At 35.2% G+C, this 21812-nt stretch overlaps 1 protein-coding gene and 1 long non-coding RNA gene across 4 annotated transcripts; one reads left to right on the top strand and one right to left on the bottom strand.

Annotated features, from left to right (window-relative positions):
• Positions 1–1319: 1319 nt before the first annotated feature.
• Positions 1320–20126, bottom strand: LOC136848188 (potassium channel subfamily K member 15-like). 2 transcript variants are annotated; one of them, XM_067120496.1, is made up of 8 exons: positions 19447–20126; positions 16858–16970; positions 14852–15023; positions 11249–11440; positions 6269–6461; positions 5521–5690; positions 4278–4465; positions 1320–2221 (listed from the first exon to the last, which is right to left on the bottom strand). In XM_067120496.1, exons 1-8 carry the CDS (start codon positions 19481–19483, stop codon positions 2036–2038), a joined length of 1251 nt encoding a protein of 416 aa, XP_066976597.1. In that variant the 5' UTR covers positions 19484–20126; the 3' UTR covers positions 1320–2035. The 2 variants fall into 2 exon arrangements, with proteins under 2 accessions (XP_066976597.1, XP_066976598.1); XM_067120497.1 differs by lacking the exon at positions 16858–16970.
• On the top strand, positions 6932–11392 carry LOC136848189 (uncharacterized). 2 transcript variants are annotated; one of them, XR_010855966.1, is made up of 4 exons: positions 6941–7088; positions 7300–7404; positions 7985–8263; positions 11255–11392. It is a non-coding gene; the product is annotated as an uncharacterized lncRNA (long non-coding RNA). The 2 variants fall into 2 exon arrangements; XR_010855967.1 differs by lacking the exon at positions 11255–11392 and having other exon boundaries at positions 6932–7088; positions 7985–8315.
• Positions 20127–21812: the final 1686 nt, after the last annotated feature.

Here is a 21812-nt window from a genome sequence, read left to right as displayed (position 1 = left end):
TCTTTGCCAGTCTTTTCTGAAGGATTTCCTGTGTGAAATAAATTAATACAAAAATTGGTTAGTCAAATCATGGTGTATATTTCAAAATGGTAATTCTCCCTCAAAATTAACTGACAACTGCTTATCTCTCAGCACCCTGTAATTTATCTTTTTTGGCTTCAAACATTAAGTTACCTGTAAGGTCTTAATTTGCTATATGATGTCCAGTATATAGTAAACCAGTAACAATTTTCATTTCCAGTTGGCTAATTTTGGTTTCCCGATGACAGTAACTGGGTCAATTCTTGTTCTTTCTTTCAGTCATGTGGTAAGTACTATTTGCTCCTCTTACCCTATTCCATCAATATACTGTGCTGTATATTCATTCCTGACATTAAGGTATACTAATATGACTGGTGAACTTGCTACATATCTCTTGAAGAATTTGTCAAGTGGATAAGGTACTGGTTAAATGAGTTTTAAATTTTTCCTTTTGCCAACGTATTTAACGACAATGGGTGCTACAGTATTCCATGGTATAATATCGTCTGAGTACTGTTAGTTAGTTAGTTGATCCGTTTTTTTATGTCCTTGAATGCCATAGAGAAGTAGCACCACCCCAGCCGAATTTAAGCAAGATTTTTATTGTTGCTTAGGTGGCATATTTCAGCAGCTACAGTAATAAAGATTTTCAGTAACTTGATGTATACTGCAAAGCTTCCTTGAAAAAATGTTTGTTACTTATTGCATATTTACATATATGTATACACTATATGATTCGTGCAAGAAACTTGTAAATTATAATACTTGCTGGAAAGATGCATATTGGCATTAGTGTCAAGATTTTTCGTTATTTTATCTTGAAATGTAGGGGTAACTGATCTGATTTGACGCATGAGAGTGCAAAGAATTGTTTGCCAGTAGTGAGTGTTGTCTGCTGCTGTTGCTGCTGAGACTAGCACCCTCAAGATTGCAGATCAAGGATGTTGAAAATAATTAGCAACTTGCCTAATGCTTGTAATCCTGCACTTTCAAGGAAAAACCACTTTCATGTTATGGAGGGTCTTATTTATGGCTGTTACTTAAGCACTTTGGCTTTCCTTTCAACCATGAAACACATAACTGTATATTGGTAAGTACTGCGGTGGCATTTGTAATTTCCACTTTTGTTCTCCTTAGTTTTTGCACGAAATGGTGTCTATATGATGACACAGCTTAGAACTAGGTAGATGAATTAAACTTCTGTACAAAAAGACAACATGGAAGGCATCAAGTGAGAGTTCAAAGAATTATTTTAAATTTCATTAAGCTCTCCGGGGTTACATTAAAACCAAATGAACCACATTGCTGTACAGTAATTTATTTTTCAAAATCAACAGTAGGCGTTATGTATCAACAGCTAAAATGCAAAAGCAAGCTAAACATGAAAAGCTGAATCTTCAATTCAAGGAGGCCAGAGCAAGATGGCAACTTGCAAAACCTTCTATCTTTTGGGGTTAAGTGAATTTCTGATGTATCAGCAATGGTTTTCTAAGGTCACTTGATACTTTAATTGTTTTGTCAGTCCTAGTTTAACATGGAATAAATTCAAATTGACACTGTAGATTGCAATGGTAATGCATTACTATAAGCAGAGAATACTTTGGCATTTAAGTCTAAATATTTTATTAGTGAATACAAAATTCATGTTGCATGTGAGAATGTAAAATATAGCAATTTTGTACTTACAGCATAGTATTTTTCTGGAAATTAAGATAAGAAATAATTTTTCTTTGTCAGTTAAATGTGCTTTACTACTATGTATCTGAATTTTTGTATCTGAAATGGTTCAGTGAGTATCCATATACAGCATTCAGCACTATATAAACCAACTTTCACTGTTTAAACAATTTTGAAATCAGTGGAATTCATCAGTGTATACCAGTTTTTCGTCATGAAAATTCAAGGAGTGCTTCATTTTCCAGGAATCAATTAACTAGGTGCTTCCTAAGGAAATGCTCCCCCCTCTTACCTGGCCAACTAAAGGATAGGAACTACAGTTTTCACAGAGAACTTCCTAGACATTGCTTTCATACATAATGACAGTTATCCTTTTCTTCTTGGCAGCCATGTTTAAGAGGGCTGTCCAAGGATCTTCAGCAGGAGTGACATGGGCATCTGAGCTGTCCTCCTCCTCATGTACCTTAGCAAGTGCGACGTTGAGGTCTCGTAACTCTCTTACCAGTTCCATGTCCATGTCGACCTGGAATATTTAAAGTGGTTACGTCAGTCCGTAACGCTTTTGTAATTTCACCTATGTGTTTCATATTTGACTGGGAGATGTTTTCCATAATTAAACACATTCAGCTATCATTAGTTTGTGTGTTGTATGTAGAAAATTCGCCAAAATGTGAAGGGGTGAGAAGGAATATTTGGTATCTATGAAAGTCACAAGTAGTGAACAAAGTTTAAGTTTATGAGATCCCTTATGACAGTTTTCTTCAACATAGGAATTGTCCATGTCTTTACATAAATAGATTTGTTTTTTGTCTCAATGAACCATATGAAATCAGGTCACGAAATCTGTCAACAAATTTCTAAAACTACTTTTGTTATAGCACTGAATAGGCTAACCAACTACTTTAGCTTTAGGTGGAAAAGGCCATGTTATCTTATGTGATATGTTAGAATCCAGGATGAAACCGTAAATTTCGCCAAGGCAAATGGTAGTACAAAACCACATTCATGCAAAATACTTTACACAGAACGCATTCAAACAGCCTCACTATCTCATATAGGCCTACAATAGCACTTTACAATTGTAAAAAGGCATCCTCAAACTAAACTCAATTGAAATAGCAGCTAAAGATTATTTTAAAAGTTAAGAATTTATTTTATTAACATCAAAATATTGGGATCATGTCAAAATTAACGAACCCCACACCTCCATGTCAAGAACAGCGAACCCAATGATCCCCACGTAAAGAATGGCCAACCCAACCCTTTCCGGTCCGAACTCCAATTTCACATGAGGGCTAGTACTAAACACGGCGAAACTGATTCATCTACACTGTTTAGCCGTGTTTAGTACTAATCCCTGGGGGTAAAATGTATTTCGCCTTGTTTAGTACTAGCCCCTGCGGGATCAAATGTCTGGTACCGAAGTGTTCATATCTAGAAAAAAGAACCAGATTATTTCCAGGTAAAGAATAGCAAAGCCAATAATCTTCTTGTTTAAGAATAGCGAACGCTGCAGCGAGTGGGTTCGCTAATCTTTACATGATCCAAATATTGCATTTCGAATTACAACCCAATTTTTTACTTCACCATGTGCCAGCCTTCTTTTCTCCAAGTTGTTTCTTTCTTCTGATTATCTTCATCTTTTTTTATTATATATTAAATTTTCTTCAGAAACTAATTTGACGCCGACATTTTATATTGGTTTAAGTTTTACATAAAAATAAATTAGGAGTATGCTAATGTACATCGCATTATTTTCAACATTTATTTCATGTGACAACAGACAAATGACAAGTATATGTTTTTATATTTATTATTTTTATGCGTAAATACAGGTATTAACGAACAATAACTTATGAAAAAACAGCAAAAAGTTCAAAATCAACCATGACTTTTAATGGTATGCACGAGGGAAAAATATTAAGTATACCATAGATAAAATTTTATACATGCTCTTTGGAGCTTATACAATAGAAAACGAAGATGACTAGTCGACCCGTTGACTTATACAGGGGTAAACTTTATTCAGGTGTGAAAATAAGTAGGGATATTTTTCCCTGGAAGATAAAAAGTGCAAAAATGAAATATATTCATGCAAGAATTCATGTTACTCAGGGAAATGTATCAATAGTGAATGAGGTATTACTTTACTTTAAACTTTATATGCTGTGACTTTAAGTTTCCTTAGCATGTGTTCGAACTCTACTAAAATCTATCGCAAATTTGCTGTTAGTCAGATATTTAACGCTCGAAACACATTAAAACATGGGAAAATTATATTTTCAAGGCCAAAACGTGATAATGATTTAAACTGAAATTTGATTAATGTTGATGGCAGTATGATTACTTAAATTAGATTTATATAGGTCTATAATTTAATAATAATAATAAAAAAGATTGTGGAATAAGCCTTATTACAACAAATTCATCTTATGAACTCTAACAGTGTAGGAACGTGGACCCCTTTACTTATGAAAGTTGTTAAACCCCTTAAGTCCCAATTTCCTCTCGTCCTGTATTCTGCAAGTATTTGCTCAATTTTAAATCATAATCATAGTACTAATTTCATTCAACTTTACCGTCCCAGCTCCAGTTTCCGCCATTCTTCTCATGGCTTCGGCCAAGGGCCCAGAGAGAGTGTGCAGTCGAGTAGAAAGTTGCTTCATGTGGTCCCACGAAGTGGCGTACTGTCGGCGTACCAATTCGATGACAGTTGAAGTGAGTGACAGCCCAACCAACACGTAGATCGTGCAGAAAAACACGTCGTCTGAGGAGACATTGTGAAACAGCATGACAGGTAATGATAATGAGAAATTTCTATTTTTTTTACTAACACCGGTGTGACTTCGGTCTCAGCTGATATTTATGAAATGATTGGCAATTTAGAGTGACCGTCATAGGCTGAGCTATGATATTTACAATATATCAACTTTAATCTACATTAGGGTTGTAGGTATTTTATCATCATATACTCTATATGTTTAGAAGACTTTACTGATAAATAGTGGACTTAAAGCCGCGTGGAATCAGTTGAACCCAGTCATAAAGTTTCGAAAAACTATAAAAAAGGCATAATAAATTTTTCGACAATATTAAGATCTGTAGTTACCAAATTTAGAAGCAGCATGGATGGACTCCTGTAGTTTACTACAGGATCTTGGTTAACTCTTTATGTAATAATTCCAAACTTTGCTTTTAGTGCATTGTGTAATAGTGGATTTGCAATTGGAACTATCCACATTCATTGAGCGATAGCAAAATTATCCACAGAGACACAAAGTATCTTTCGAAAGGTCTATTCAAATTTGATAATAAATTTTAGTCCATAAGTACAATTGTTAAAATCTTGGTATGAAATTCTGTTAATTTTTGTTCCACAAATGAAATATATTCAAGAAGGAAGAGCAAAATTGTTAAAATCTCAACCCCTCTCCCCCATGAAAAGAAAACGGGAATCGAAATTAACAACAGCTGCACAGTCAATCACTAAATGATTTAGTCCGTGCAAGAACATCTAACTGGCTTTGCTTAAGGTTCTTTGCAGCGTCCCTTCGGCCCATAGCTGCATCCCCCTTTCATTCCTTTTACTGTACCTCCGTTCATATTCCCTTTCTTCCATCTTACCTTCCACCCTCTCCTAACAATTGATTCATAATGCGACTGCGAGGTTTTCCTCCTGTTATACCTTTCAAACCCTCTTGCTATCAATTTCCGTTTCAGGGTTGATTGACCTCACAGGTCCCCTAGCGTTTGGCCTAAATTCTGTAATTCTATAATCATTAAATACTGTCCGTGCAAAAACATTTAGTTGACTTCGCTTACCAGGAACGAGATCTCCGAACCCTATGGTGGTGGTGGAGATGAAGCAGAAATAAATGGACTCCATGAACGTCCAGTCTTCGCGCCACATGAAGAAGGCCCCGCCCAAGGCTATGAAGGCCAGAAGGCTCACCACGGCTCCCAGGACCATCGCCACTGCCTGGCCCTTGCCACTTGGATAATAATAATAATAATAATAATAATAATAATAATAATAATAATAATAATAATAATAATAATAATAATAAAAATAATAGCATGTCACTAAAATGGCGAAGAAATCTACGGTGGTGTAAGGTGTAGATATACAGTACATTAGAAATATATATACAAACAAGTGTTGTTTGTATATATATTGCTTATATATCTGCAACTTACACCACTGGATTTCTTCATGAATAATAATAATAATAATAATAATAATAATAATAATAATAATAATAATAATAATAATAATAATAATAGTAATTTGACAATATTCACCGATAATTTTGCATTGCTAGTAATGATAATACCGCCTCTGGTTGGTACTAGAAAACTTTCATCAATGAAACATTCATGTAAGTCTATTGCAGACATCATAACAGTCATTATCTTCATTATTGCCTTCTATTAATTAGGATATTACAGGAAAAACAGAACTTCTCTATTGTGTTTCAAGGCCTGGCTATTCGTGTAGTACGAGGGAAAACAGATTGATTAAACCACTAACATTCTTAACGGACCTGAAAAATGGAGAGCTTTTACAAACCTGCCAAACCATTTGAGGAGAGGAACCCGAATGCATTCAGGCAACAGACGCTGGAGAGTTTTGAGGGGCAAAACAGAGGCCAATATGTCACCAATGACAGCAATGCCACTTAGAGTTAACGGTATTCCAATTAGTGCAAAGATCATACAAAAGATTCTCCCTCCCGCCGTTGAAGGTGCAATGTTGCCATAACCTGAGGATGGAAAGGAAGGGGGTCTCAGTAAGGAATATCGGCGAATTCTTTTTTGTTTTTTCCGTTGTGGTAATAAAACGACTTAGCCGTTCAACTGTAGATGTTTGGAGCTCACCATCAGCTGAGTAGAAAATGCATATAAGGGACGGCTAATAAAAAAATATTTATAATTAATTTGATCACTCTTGTTGCTGAACTCAGCAGCTTTTACTGCCAGAATTGGTAACTGCTGTCGGAATTGGCAACTGCTATATACTGGTGATTGGTGTATAATTATGAAGAGAGAGAGAGAGAGATTCCTTTGCTATCAATGAAGTGTTTACGTGAATAGTAATGATTATGCTTATCATTGTAACGTATTGTTCTATTAACACTTCTACTTTGCACGCCACTGCCATCTATCGATCCTTTCACCAACAACTCATGAATCCCTACAATACTTCCAACTGACGTTATCCTTGTTCGTGAATGAGAGACTGTCTTTGAAATTACTGCTTAAAATAACGCCCACTCGACCAGTCGTAAAGTGTTCTCGTGCAGTGTTAAGTTTATATTTTCTCCAGCGTTGGAGTTTCGTGTTTTTTTTTTTAACTTTTTTTTTATTTTTCGTATCGGTATTTTCTGTGGGTGAGGATCTCCGATCTTCCAGCAGTACAAATTCAGTTTTTAAACCTATAAGAATTTACTGGTTTATTTGTTGTAACTCAGTTTTTTCACGTTATGTAAGCTTTGTACATAAATGATTCTTTCCTATTCAGTTTTTTTTCTGTTTTAAAGTAATGTGCTTCACATACTTGTCCCATGTATAATAGTACTTAAGCTGACCAATATTTTTCAGACCTCTGGACTACCGGAAACCAGCTTAATTACGGCCGTAACTGAGTGGACTCCGTGACGTCACTTGATCTTCGTTGGTAACTATTTTTAGCTTCTGAATATGAAGGTAAAATACAATCCTCTTTTAGTATACAACCAAACACAGTGCAAGCTAAGCCTCCCCCTTCAGGGGCAGAGCTCCTGAAGGGGGAGGTGGTCCTTCTGGCGTACGGTAGACTTCGGTCTACCGTACGTCAGGCAGGGGGCTTGCACTTTTTTTTTTTTTTTTTTAGTAAATGTTACCTCGGTGTTTTACTTAGCTAGGTGTAAAGTTAGTTTTGCGTAGTTCTTTTAAAAACCTTAACAACAGATTGTAGATTATGGCCCTAAGCCTTGTCAACTTTCCAAAGTACTTATTTTTTAATTAATTTATATTGAAATTTTACTGTTTATATTTCGTTTAAAGTAATTTACCTAATTTACGAAAAAACTTTTCTATGATGAACTAGCAGCTTAACGGTTAGTTCAATTAGATAGGTTTGCATTTCTTCATTGTAATATGTCTAAATGAAGTATTGCATTTTGATGTGGTTTTAAGCCCTTTTCTTTCTTACGGGTGGATTTTGCTTTAGATCTAAGGTTCGTGCAGATAGAACTTTAGTTTTAAAATTTTCTATGATTGACTAACGTTGCATTATTCTTGGCAGGTTGTACTTGTGCGAGGAGCAATAGCAACGGTTAGTGTCCAGAAGTAGTTGCGAATCTTCCAGAAGTAGTTGCGAATCTTCCAGAAGTAGTTGCGAATCTTCCAGAAGTAGTTGCGAATCTTCCAGAAGTAGTTGCGAATCTTCCAGAAGTAGTTGCGAATCTTCCAGAAGTAGTTGCGAATCTTCGAGAACTAATGATGCAGATGGTTAAAAATTCTAGACTACAATTGATTGTCTGCTTGCATTATTTCCAAAGTTAATGGCTTCCAGATGCTGTTTGTAAGTTGTCATGAAACTAATAGTGTGTAATTATAATAAATTTGTCCCTTTACTTATACTTTTACTAACAAAAACTGAACGAACTAATCTGGTAGGAAGTTCGGTAAGAATGTCATTATCTGACAAGACCTTAATTTTAACGTTAAGGGGACTTGAGTATTGTTTGCACAATACAATGAAGGTTCGAGGCGATTGTAAACTTATCATTAGTCATATTTCATGGGATACCCTCACCAGCTACATCCCTGTAAATTCATGGAATGCAACTAATTTTTATCGTGGGTGTCGTCTCATATCTTTAACTCTTGTCTGAACTCAAAATGATCAGTTTGCTAAAATCTAGATTTGCGGGAACAAATTCGAAGCTTCAAATTCCCCAAGAGAAAAAATTTTGTTACAAATGTAGCAAGTCATGTTACCTCACTGGTTTGCTTCGTTACCGATTGTCTTTAATTTGCTTGTTCTCTCTAATATTAATTTCATGAGCGCTTACAGAAAATTTACAGTGAAATTAAACTTGCCACAACCGCTTCCGAGGGCATAGTTTCGTACCAGACCTAAGGAATTAATGTTAAAACTAAATATATCTGTAACAGTCACAACCGCTTCTGAGTGCATAGTTTCGTACCAGACCTAAGGGAATTAATGTTAAAACTGTAAATATATCGGTAACAGCCACAACCGCTTCTGAGTGCATAGTTTCGTACCAGACCTAAGGGAATTAATGTTAAAACTGTAAATATATCGGTAACAATGTGCAGTAGATATTGTATGGTTTTCGTACAAAGCATATTAAGACTTAAGAGCAAAGCATGCATACACCAGTATCGCGCTGTGGTATTAAAGTTAAACATATAAACGATTTTAGTTTAGTACATCGAGTACACTTTTGCGTAGATGTATTTTTCAGCTTTTACCTCTAGTTTGAAATTGACAAACTAGCCAAAGGTCAGAATGACTTACAACTCTTACTTTAGGGGTTTAAACTGCTGCACTATGATTTGACAGGCCCACAAATGCTCTTGGCTGGTTTATGATTATTAATAAGAGACTGATAGTGGAAGACAGCCTTCTTAAAGGCTTTGAGATATCGTAATTTTTCTGGATAAATAGGAGTTCACTTTAGTTCAAAAATGTTAAAATTTGCATTTAAAGGACAGGAATCAGACGCCCAAATCGGCTTGAAAAGATCTTATTGCTTTTGGTCTATAATTCATAGGCCAGGAGAGCATTAACTTAATTAGATAACCTGTCATTGCTACTATCAAATTCACATTGAGATATCTCAATGTAGCATACTGGATAAATAATTCTCCAATTCAAAATATGGAGTATTTTCTTTCAACTTTAATTCACCGCATTTGACTGAAATACTAATCGCGACTAAGCAAGCACCTCATTTTTACTAGAAATTTCCACGGTTATAAAGAAATTTCCACGATGTTATAAACTAAGTAGGTTACTAATATTTACTAGCTAAGCATCTTAAGAGCTTTAATGTAACTTACGACATCAGTACAACTTTCTGAATACCTCATTGTATCTTTACTACATACCTTTTAGTTACCTGTAGATGCTCTACAAAATTTACTAAATATTTCAATGCAGGTTAAATAACTTCTCTAAAGTTATGTGACTTGCTGAAATTAACACTTCAGTATGATTTCTTAAACGTCTCTATGTAGTGTCCTAAATGCAGCTTGCAGCTCATTCAGTACCTCATTGCAACTTACTAAAAATCTCACTAGAACTTGGTAAATACCTAACTTTCTAAGCACCACTAAAAACTGGCTCAATAAACCTTTGAAACTTGCTAAGCAACCTTTTGCAGCTTCATAAATTCCCTAGTTTAACGTACTCAGTACCTCGTTGGAACTTAAATATCATAAAAACACATGTCTTAAAATGGAGAAACAAATCCACATTTATGGAACTGTACAAATATATTTAAAAATTTTTAAAAACTCGAGAATTTTTTGCGACTCTCCTTTCCAAAAGAGAATCGTACAGATTCTCGAAAGCGCTCAGTAGAGTTTTATTTTTATGTAAATTTGTACAATTACATAACCGTGGATTTGTTTCGACAAATACCTCTTTGTAACTTTCTTGAAACCAACAGCAACTAGCTCAATATATCATTGCAATTTAATAAAAACCCCATTGTAACTGTTAAATAGCTAATGGTATCTTACTCAGTATCGCATTATAACTTGCTAGTACCTCGTTGTATCTTGCCAGATACCTCGCAGTCTGTTACTCATTACCTCTCTGTATCTTGCTCAATACACCACTGTTGCTTCTGGCATCTTACTGTATTCTACTAATACCTCATTGTATTTTACTAAATACCTCGCTGTATGTTACTCATTACCTCTCTGTTTCTTCGTCAATACCCCATTGCAACATGTGGTACCTCACTGTATCTTACTAAATACCTCTCAATATGTTACTCAGTAACTTTATCTTATTATATACTTCTGGTGCCTCACTTAGTGTATCTTACTAAATAACTCACTCTATGTTACTCAGTACCTCACTGTGCTTGCTCAAGTACCTCACTGCCACTCTGGTATTTTTACTTACTATATCTTACTAAATACCTCAATGTACCTTACTAAATACCTCGTGGTATGTTACTCAGTATCTCACTGATTCTTGCTCGATACCTCACTGCAGCTCACTAGCACCTTCCTTTATCTTAATTAAAACTCAGCAAGTCATTGAATATCTCGTTCAATACCCCACTGCAACTTCTGGTACCTTACTTTCTGTATCTTACAAAATACCTCACTGTACTTGCTCAGTACCTCACTGCAACTTACTAGTACCTTACTTTATCTTAATTAAAACTCAGCAAGTCATTGAATATTTTGTTCAATACCCCACTGCAACTTCTGGTACTTTACTTTCTGTATCTTACAAAATACCTCACTGTATCTTACAAAATACCTCGCTGTATCTTACTAATACCTCACTCTAACTCACCAACAGTTGTGAGCACCGTGGCACTGAAGAAGAAACTCTGCGTGTACTGCCACCTCCCAACGATGGGTCCGTCATCGAGAGGAACTCCCTCCTCAAGACTCCTCTTGACGGCGTGCTCGTACTTCTTCAGGTGGTGGAGCATCCTGTCACTCCGGGCGTCCTGCTCCGGTGTTGTGGTGTCGTTGACATTTCCTGTGAGTGTCAACGGAATGGAGAACTTGTAGGTTCTGTGAGTGGTTAGTTTTTGGTTGACTAGATGAATAGGTAAAGATGAGTAAGAGTAATTGATGTTACTGTATCTTGTGGAAAATTTGTACGTAAAGATGAGTAAGAGTAATTGATGTTACTGCATCTTGTGGAAGATTTGTACGTAAAGATGAGTAAGAGTAATTGATGTTACTGCATCTTGTGGAAGATTTGTACGTAAAGATGAGTAAGAGTAATAGATGTTACTGCATCTTGTGGAAGATTTGGACGTAAAGATGAGTAAGAGTAATTGATGTTACGGCATCTTGTGGAAGATTTGTACGGAAAGATGAGCAAGAGCGAAAATAATCTTACTAAATTTGTGACATGCACCATAATTGCCGTTCCACAAAGTAATTGTAGCTACACAATAAGTTAAAGCTCCATTTGTTGAACAGTAAATTAGTTTTTTAAATGTTTTACATATATTTAGGAAAATGTAGATATTTGGTGGTAAGTGCCCGATTTTTTTTTGTAGGGGAAGAGTAATGGTGGTATTATTTGTGCTAATAAGGATCATGTTGAGCTCAAGCAGATTAATTCAAGCGACGTTTTGTAGCGTTCAGTATTTAGTATTTGAATAATTATTGTGAATATCCTATAATCCTATAAATATATTCTAAACATATTTAAATGCTTGTGCTATGCTTTTACTCCGAAATTCTTACGAAGAGAGAGAGAGAGAGAGAGAGAGAGAGAGAGAGAGAGAGAGAGAGAGAGAGAGAGAGAGAGAGAGAGAACCCTTTAAAGACCATCGGCTCGTTGTCACCTCACCAGCTTGAAACAGGAAATTAGTCAGTAAAGATGTCACAATAGGGGTGAGTGTTTTCTATACATTCCCTTTTCATACATCACAAACAGTTGCAATATATTACCAATTATTTAATGTGCCACGTACGAAAACAGAGAAAGCAGGAAAACTACAATGACCTTGACAAGCAGTAATCTATCAGAATGCCGAACAACAATCATAAGAAGAGCAACAACACCTCATCCTTTGTCGGAAAATTAATTAGAAATTATCTACACAGTAAATTAATTAAAATGACCTACACAGCTAATTAATTAGAGATGATCTGCTTAATCAGAAATGACCTTCACAGCTAATTAATTAGAAACGACTTACACAGCTAATTAGAAATGACCTACACAGCTAATTCATTAGAAATGACCTACACAGCTAATTAATTAGAAATGACCTACACAACAAATTAATTAGAAATGACCTACACAACAAATTAATTAGAAATGACTTACACAACAAACAAATTAGAAATGACCTACACAACAAATTAATTAGAAATGACCTACACAACAAATTAATTAGAAATGACTTACACAACAAATAAATTAATTAGAAATGACCTGCACAACAAATTAATTAGAAATTGCCGACACAACAAATTAATTAGAAATGACCTACACAACAAATTAATTAGAAATGACCTACACAACAAATTAATTAGAAATTACCTACACAGCAATTTAATTAGAAATTTACACAGCAAATTAATCTGAAATTACCTACATAGAAAATTAATTAGAAATGACCTAGACAGCAAATTAATTAGAAATTACCCAGACGGCAAATTAATTAGAAATCACCTACAGAGCAAATTAATTAGATATTACCTACACAGCAGGACATTGAATCTAAGCAACGTTTATCCCGTAGGGGGATAGTGCCGTCAGTGCACCTCACGCTGTGCACTGTAGGCATTACTTTAGGTTCTTTGCAGCGTCCCTTCGGCCCCTAGCTGCAATCCCTTTCATTACTTTTACCGTGACTCCATTTCATATTCTTTTTTCCATCTTTCTTTCCACCCTCTTCTAACAGTGTTTAACAGTGCAATCGCGAGGCTTTCCTCCTGCTACACATTTTAAACCTCTTACTCTCAATTTTCCTTTCAGTGCTGAATGACCTCACATGTCCCAGCGCTTGGCCTTCAGCCTAAATTTTATATTCTTTCTTTCTTTCTTTCTTTCTAAGCAACGTTTAGTATATCAGTAACTGAATGGGAGACTGTTAGTAGATACCATACAGTAGGATGCTCGCTTGTTACGTGGTGCCCCCGGAACAGGAGCTAGCAATGGCATAAGGCCAGCTTAACTTCCAATAACAATAACAGCAACAACATACTCGCTTCAGCAAGAAATAACAGGCGTCGTTTGGGGCAGTACCGGGTTGTAGTTAACAATCTCATCTCATAAAAGCAGTATTTATAAACTTCTTTACAATAGACTCTAGGAATATGGTGAGAGGGGCGCTGGGTTACAGCGAGGCCCGAGAGACCAATACTACCCTGAAATGGAAGATTGCAGTTACTGCAAAAATACCAAACTGAGAAAATTGGCCTTAAAGATTTTGTATTGCACCTTACTACTGATTTTGCAGATACTGCAAATGGGACTTCCTAAATACTCGTGGAAAGCACTGAAGGATCATTCTGAAACTGCAGTGGCTTGTGTATGAGTGTTTCACGAGCCCAATAGGTGGAATGTCTGTTTCGAAAATTTTATACTCACTGCAGTTTTCCATTTTAGTTTCAGAATATGTTAAAGGGAGTAATAATGAAATTTAGGCAAAAAGGGATGAGTCTGAGTCTTTCTTGATCACTGAATGAGGCTGTTGGTCATTTTCATCCTCTTTCAAATGGACAAATCATGATGGAGAGTGACTTTGTATTGATCAAAACTGAGTTCATAAGGGCACGTCCAGACTAGTGTGAAACATCTCAGAAACACATGTCGGTAACTCATCACATACATATCACAAACAACTTGAAAACAAGTCTGCGACTGTCAGTGGAGAACGGAACTTTGACCAATGCTGGAGAATCATATGAAACTGGTTAGGGATACTGGTAAGTTGTTGACTTCTATTCAACATGATTTTTGATGTATGCAACAAGTTATCGACGTCTGTTTACAATTTTTTACTGTGTTGTGGACGCACCCGTACTTTTTCTGCTAACTATTCATTCCGTCTTTCGCCAACTACTTTTTGATGTATATTTGCTGACTTTTTAAAGACGCCTGCGTGAGACTTAGGTCATTAACTAGTTTACTACAATCCCTTTCATTCTTTTACTGTACCTCCGTTCATAGTCTTTCTTCCATCTGACTTTTCACCCCCTCCTAACAATTGTTTCATCTTCCAACTGCGAGGTTTTCCTCCTGTTGCACCTTTCAACCCTTTTACTCTTGTTTCCCTTTCAGTGCTGAATGGACTTATAGGTCCAAGTGCTTGGCCTAAACTTTATATTCCATTCCATTCCAGTTACTTTACTTGATTAATTTTGTTGTCGTGAACGGACATCTATCAGAAATAACTGTAACAGCATCCAGACCACTTACCATCAGTTTCGTCTCCGAAGAAGTCTGATTGAAACGGGTAATCCCTCGTCGCCTTTGATGTTCCCAACAAACTGAGCATTTGTTTAATAAACTTCTGTCGTGACTGGTCGAGTTCCTCTTTCGCAGATATCAGGTTATCTCTCTCCACGTCGAATTCAAGTGCCTGGAATATCTAGAGGGATATTTCTCAGCTCGATGCTCGGATATTATCTCCTGGTGTTTGGTATATTTATCATTTCAGCCACTCTTAGTATTTATCTGTGTCTTGTATGGGTCAAGGAGGTTTTAGGAATGCATGCCTATTATTTCAGATTCTCTCTCTCTCTCTCTCTCTCTCTCTCTCTCTCTCTCTCTCTCTCTCTCTCTCTCTCTCTCTCTCTCTCTCAGAGAGATCAGTATCACCACTATTACTGAAGAACAGAAATAGACAAAGAATGTTCTATGTTTCTGAGAATTATTTAGTCCCCTTTTAAGGCTGATCATATATATATATATATATATACTGTATATATATATATATATATATATATATATATATATATATATATATATATGTGTGTGTGTGTGTGTGTGTGTGTATATATATATATTAATGTTATTCTCTTACGAAGGCATTTTCTACACCTACAGAACAAAAGGGGGAAGAAATAAGGAAATCACGATACTTTTATGGATACGTTCGAATACAGCAGAAAAATTTATTATGACATGAATTTCTTGGTATCAAACCCAGTTACCTACTATATCTTCTTCTTTTAACGTGCTTGTTTCCCATTTTTTTCGTTGGGGTAAGCTACCATATCTGGCAATTTATTTTCACCTGCTCTCTCCTTTTTCATCTTTTCGCACTCGAATTACTGGTATTGTAATTCAAGTTTGTGCTTTATCTTAGCAACGTACCTATTGTTTGTTAATTTTTCTCTCTCTCATGTGACCACCGTGAAAGCACTGCTGCTCTTGCCTTAAATTTTTGCTCAGTTGATTTTCCACGAACTAAAACCGACTGAACGTGTTAACCAGAGATGCATTTCGTCTAAAATCGTTTCATTAAGCAAATCACTCATAGTCTCATTATAACCACAGAATTGATAATTCGTGAGGTCAAGCAGGGGATCGAGCCGAAGGGGCGGGTGTGGGGGGCTGACTTACGAATTCGAACAAGGAATAAGAATGCTCATAATCATTATTCTTTCGTCTCTGTATATTCAAGAGAGCAAAACGAACTATAGAAATTACGGTGGAAATAAGTGAGAAACGGGAATAAATGGAGAGGATTTTAAAGATATAAACATATAATATTGAAGCTAGAATGATGAAGAATGCTAAGCTTAAGACAGGATCTTGGACAAGAAAATCGTAGCGGTACTGAATTACGCAACAGAAGGCAGAATATTATATATATATATATATATATATATATATATATATATATATATATATATATATATATATATATATATATATATATATATATATTTATATATATATATAATACATATATATATATATATATATATATATATATATATATATATATATATATATATATATATATATATATATATATATATATATAAACATTATATGTATGTATGCATGTATGTATATACTGAAGCTAGACGATAATCCATAGACGATAAATAGACAAAATCGTGGAAGCGGAGACAAACAGTGTCCTAAAAGATAAAATATGTATTTACCATTTATTGTTTACCAGTAACTTGATTTGTCATAAATTACTGGTTAAATTCATTATTATTTTGATATTAAACTTCTGAAGTTAAATAAAGAATATTTTTTAAACAGGATAAATGCGCTTGACAACAACAAAACACGAAATTGCGCTTGGAGTTTCGTGTTTGTTTTCAACAACTTTTTCTGTGCGTGTGTTTGTGTCTTTGTGTGTGTGTGTTTGTGTCTTTGTGTGTCTGTGTGTGTGCGTGTGTGAATGTGTTTGTGTATGAGTGTGTGTTTTTCAAGTGCAAGAGTAGCATTTACCGGCTTACCTTTGCTCCCAGGCAGGTATAAAGCATTACTGCCGTCAAGAGGGCGATGTTGCCCAGATATTTCTTGCTGTCATTTCTCACCCAGTCTGTAACCTGCTTGCATGAGCAGCCAACTGAAAAGGTAACACGAAAATTCACACGTCTGATGAATTTGAGGACTCATGACAAATAATCATAAACATAACTAAAATGGTGATGAATTTTCTAACGTAAGTATCTTAAGATATAAAAATTTTTTTTTTTTTTAAATTGTTTCGTGATAAAGGAAAGTTTCGATATTTTAAAATGATATTGTATTTTTTTAGCCCTTTCTCACTCTAAAAAAATAATGATCAAAAAACCATATTTGTTAATACAAGAGTGAATTTTGTTCAGATGTATGTCTACCTTGTTGCTTATGGAAATTGGGCACAAGAAATTTCTTTGTTCTTGATTTAACTGGGCCTACTGTTTGCTTTTTTTTTTATTCAAAGAAATCTTGGTGATAGCTGACTAACAAAAGCGTCTTAGCCTTCTGACCACCTTTTCAGATTCAGAAATCATATTTTCTTTACAAGTAATTTGTTTTATCAACATCTTAGAAAATCCTATAGTAGTTCTATTTTGCAAATGGGTGTTGCGGATGATAAATCCTCTTAGAAATGTGGGGTTTTTGACTGATACATGACAAACATTTATTGAGACTTTCTTTCGAGTGCGTAAGCTACTATGAGACGTGTACTTGTGCCTCGCAGGTAATTATGACAAAATGATAAACTCTGGACCTTGTCTTAGTACGACCATTCTGAATGGGCACTGACTATTTTGATTGACTTCAGCAATATATAAAAGTAGTTCTTAAAGCCCTAACTTGTTTTGAAGGCATTTTGGCAATTAAAGATAAAATTCTCTTGGTATGATTGAGGCTTATAACAACGAACAGTCATGATTAATAACAAATTAATTTTTTGGGCTACGAACTTGTTCGTTTAGTATTGATCCGTGATCTGAGCAAAATTTGTTTCAAACTCTTCAAGGCAGTCATTGGTCTTCGATGGGTTATTCCCCCGTAATGAGGTAGTGCCTTCAGTGCACCTCATGCAGTGCACTGTAGGCATTACTTAAGGTTCTTTGCAGCGTCCTTTCGGCCCCTAGCTGCAACCCCTTCCTTTCCTTTTACTGTACCTCCTTTCATATTCTTTTTCCTCCATCTTACTTTCCACCCTTTCCTAACAATTGATTCTTAGTGCATCTGCGAGGCTTTCCTCCTGTTACACCTTTCAAGCCTTTAGTGTCAATTTCCGTTTCAGTGCCGAATAACCTCATAGGTCCCAGTGCTTGGCCATTGGCCTAAATTCTATATTCAGTTGAATTCAATTCAATCCATGGGTTATGGTATTAGATTTTCGATTTTTTAACCCAGTGATTCTTGAGAGCTCTTCGTCTAATAATGCCTTTTTTGTCATTACAGAATGCAAGAATGAATATGTCTCGCCGTCCTGATTATTCTACAGTACCCCAGTGACTGATAACAAGGCCTTTCAATAAGGTAAACCTTTGCTGAGTCTTTATTTCAATTTTAGTTTTTTCATGGTCTCTTCCATTCTCCAGATGGTTAGATAAATTATATTTCCGTTGAGACCATTTGTTGATACTTGTTTGTTGGAGAGTAATGCCATCTCAGAAAATATTTTTCCATTATTGCCATATTTTTGCTTAGATTTATTACAACCTTACTTTTGTTTCATATGATTATTATGTTTGAAGCATATAATTTTCCAAATAAAATATTTGGGAATTTTCTTGCCAGCATGGTAGTTGATCATTTCTCATTTTTTTACAGTACACTTTTTGGTTAAAATTAGGACCAGGTTGATGGGTTTCAGGAAACTGCCCCGTAATGAGGAAGTGTCGTCAGTGCACCTACGTGGTGCACTGTACTGTAGACATTACTTAAGGGTCTTTACAGCGTCCCTTCGGCCCTTAGCTGCAACTTATACTAGCTCAGTAGTCATAGTCACTGTACCCAAAACAGCTAGCAGTTCTAATACCACTGGTAACTAAGCACTTATCACTTATAATTTCCCTTCGGTGTAAGTGATTCCAAAGGTATAGTGAATCTGGTACTAAACGAAATTTATGGCTTGATATTCGTGAGTATAAAAATTGTCACGGTGTATGAGAGAAAATTTCATACACACGCACACACACACACACACACACACACACACACACACACACATATATATATATATATATATATATATATATATATATATATGTATGTATGAAGGTGCATATATATATATATACAGTATATATATATATATATATATATATATATATATAATATATATATATATATATATATATATATATATATATATATATATATATATATATATATATATATGTGTGTGTGTGTGTGTGTGTGTGTGTGTGTGTGTGTGTGTACAGTACATATATATATATATATATATATATATGTGTGTACACGCACATATACACACACATATATACACATATATATATATGTATATATATACACACACAATCTTCATGTGCTGCAAAGTACATAACTATGCTAAAATACACAAATACACTTCTTACCATCATCTGTCGCTTCAGGTTTTAATTCTGGTTCCATTTGCAAGGGAAGCGTGTAGTTGACACAGTTGAGTATCTTAGTTTACATGTGGTCTTTGTGCAGAAAAATTGCAAAAAGTTGACGTTGATTATTAACACAATTACGTGGCCAGAATATTTCCTAAAACAACCAAGCAAGTTCTTTCGAAATTTTGCGTCACGGCAAAAATTTAGTCATGAATGTCTTTCCACTGATGTGAATAAACACTAGATCACAGGAGACTCGCTCGAGTATTTTCACAATCGTTGATTCCTGTGACGCCCCATGACAGACACTGTATGTTGATACGACTAGAATTTCCAAAGCAGCCAATTAAAACGATCTAGACTAGAAAGTTCCATTGAAAAATTTCGTCACAACACAAATTTAATAATGAATGTCTTTCCACTGATATGAATAAATAATAGATCACCGTAGGCTCATTCAAGCATTATCGCGATCTATATCTGTGACGCCTCATGAGATACGTTGATACGACTACCTTTCCATGGGGTAACTCAAGTTTGCTGTACAAGATCAATAAATGTAACAAACAGATCTGAAAGGAAAATATGACGGAAATACTTTCATACACTCTGAAACATTAAGAAAAAACAAAGGCGTGAAAAACTGTAGATACCGAGTCCCGGCCCTCTTCACTGCACCACCCGCAGAGGGCTACTGATCAGATGCCAAAGTAATACGTATTTATCTCGCTCCCGCTCAGGGTTTCAGACGTCTTCAGATTTTGGACATTCAGACAAAAGTTTCTAGACCTATATGTACAGCAGTAGAGGCTTTACCTTTTATTAAACAATGGGTTTAAATGAGTTTTTAGGAAAACGTTCTTGTAATTAGTCGCTATCCGCTCATGCGTAATACAGTCGTATTTTAACAGAGATGTTTCACATTCACAGTTGATCCCTGATCCTCTTTCCTACCGACTACCGAGAGCGACCGGATTTGCTGAACAGCAGCACCAATATGCAGTAACTGTGCCTCGATGTCGAATTTCTCAGTTCCAGAGGTCCTTTATTCCTCACACAGTTGGACTGTGGGACAGTCTCCCTGACGGTGCTGTGCAATTGGAACTTCAAAAATTCAGGCGAGGATGCAACGCATTGCTACACTAAACAGTTCTCCTTGTGTTTGATTGATTTACTCACATTTTTATCTATTCTTCTGCTAATAAATAAATTAATTTTCTTTTCGAATAACTGATCTCTTCTTTCTGTATTTCTTATTACCTGTTGTTACCTCTTTCAAATGAACACCATATTCTTTGGAAGCTTGAATTTCAAGTCAGTGGCCCCTGTGGTGGGTCTGTTCCATATGATAGGTTCATCTTCTGAATAATAATAATAATAATAATAATAATAATAATAATAATAATAATAATAATAATAATAATAATAATAATCCATAAAATAATAATAATAATAGCAATAGTCCACTAAAATCCTAAAGAAAGTCACTAAAATGTAAAGTGTGTAAATGTAAATATATATTAGAAACATAAATATACAAAGGAGAGCTTTCGAGATTGAGAAGGAGAATTGAGCGGGTTCTCGAAAGCCCTCTTTTGTCTATATATTTCTAATGTATATTTACATTTACACCATTGTGGATTTCTTCACAAATAATAATAATAATAATAATAATAATAATAATAATAATAATAATAATAATAATAATAATAGTGAATGAGAGTAAAAGTGGAAAATCTGGTGAAATTTCTGTCCCTAGTAATTGGATCTCATGTCATACTTCTTTCGCTCTTCTCCTGAGAAGAACCACCTCCTGTTTGATTGACAGGTTGGGGATTATCTGCAATCATAACTTTTTCTTTCAGTATAAAGATATAGTGCAAGTTTAACAGCCCCCTCCAAAAAAAAATCCATTACATCTTGAAATTTATACATAAATTGACGTAAGTAATTGTTCAGATTTAATCCTGGCGACTTAAAGCACAACAGACAATCAATAAACTTTTCCTCGAACAGGAAAAGTAGTATGCGAAAATCGTTTGCTTGAATTATGATAGAATAGAGACAGTCGCCCGCATAGAACACTCCAAAACGAATACCCTATGAAGGGCAGAACAGAAACAGCCGCCCATATAGAAAAAAAATGTAAATATGCTTTGTGATAGAAAATTTTAAAGATGCATAGCCCAAATAGGATAGAATAAAAGTAGTCGTCCATGTAGAGAATAAAAAGTAAAAATGCTTTGTTTAGACGAGATAGAAAGTTAAAGATGCATAACCTAAGAAGGATAAAGACAGCCGCCCATATAGAAATTAAAAAGTAAAACTGTTTTGTTTAGGCGAGATAGAAGGTTAAGATGCAT

Source organism: Macrobrachium rosenbergii, chromosome 18 (genome assembly GCF_040412425.1).
Source record: "Macrobrachium rosenbergii isolate ZJJX-2024 chromosome 18, ASM4041242v1, whole genome shotgun sequence".
NCBI classification, from domain to species: domain Eukaryota; kingdom Metazoa; phylum Arthropoda; class Malacostraca; order Decapoda; family Palaemonidae; genus Macrobrachium; species Macrobrachium rosenbergii.
This window is presented reverse-complemented; position numbering and strand designations above follow the sequence as displayed.

Bases quoted from the DNA above. Each gene is read 5' to 3' on its own strand.
- LOC136848188 (XM_067120496.1), bottom strand. From the start codon at position 19,483: ATGGAACCAGAATTAAAACCTGAAGCGACAGATGATG. The intron at 6,462-11,248 runs GTGAGTTAGAGT...TTCCATCCTCAG, and splicing joins CACGGTGCTCACAACTGTTG to GTTATGGCAACATTGCACCT. The intron at 2,222-4,277 runs GTAAAGTTGAAT...TAAATATTCCAG, and splicing joins CGGAAACTGGAGCTGGGACG to GTCGACATGGACATGGAACT.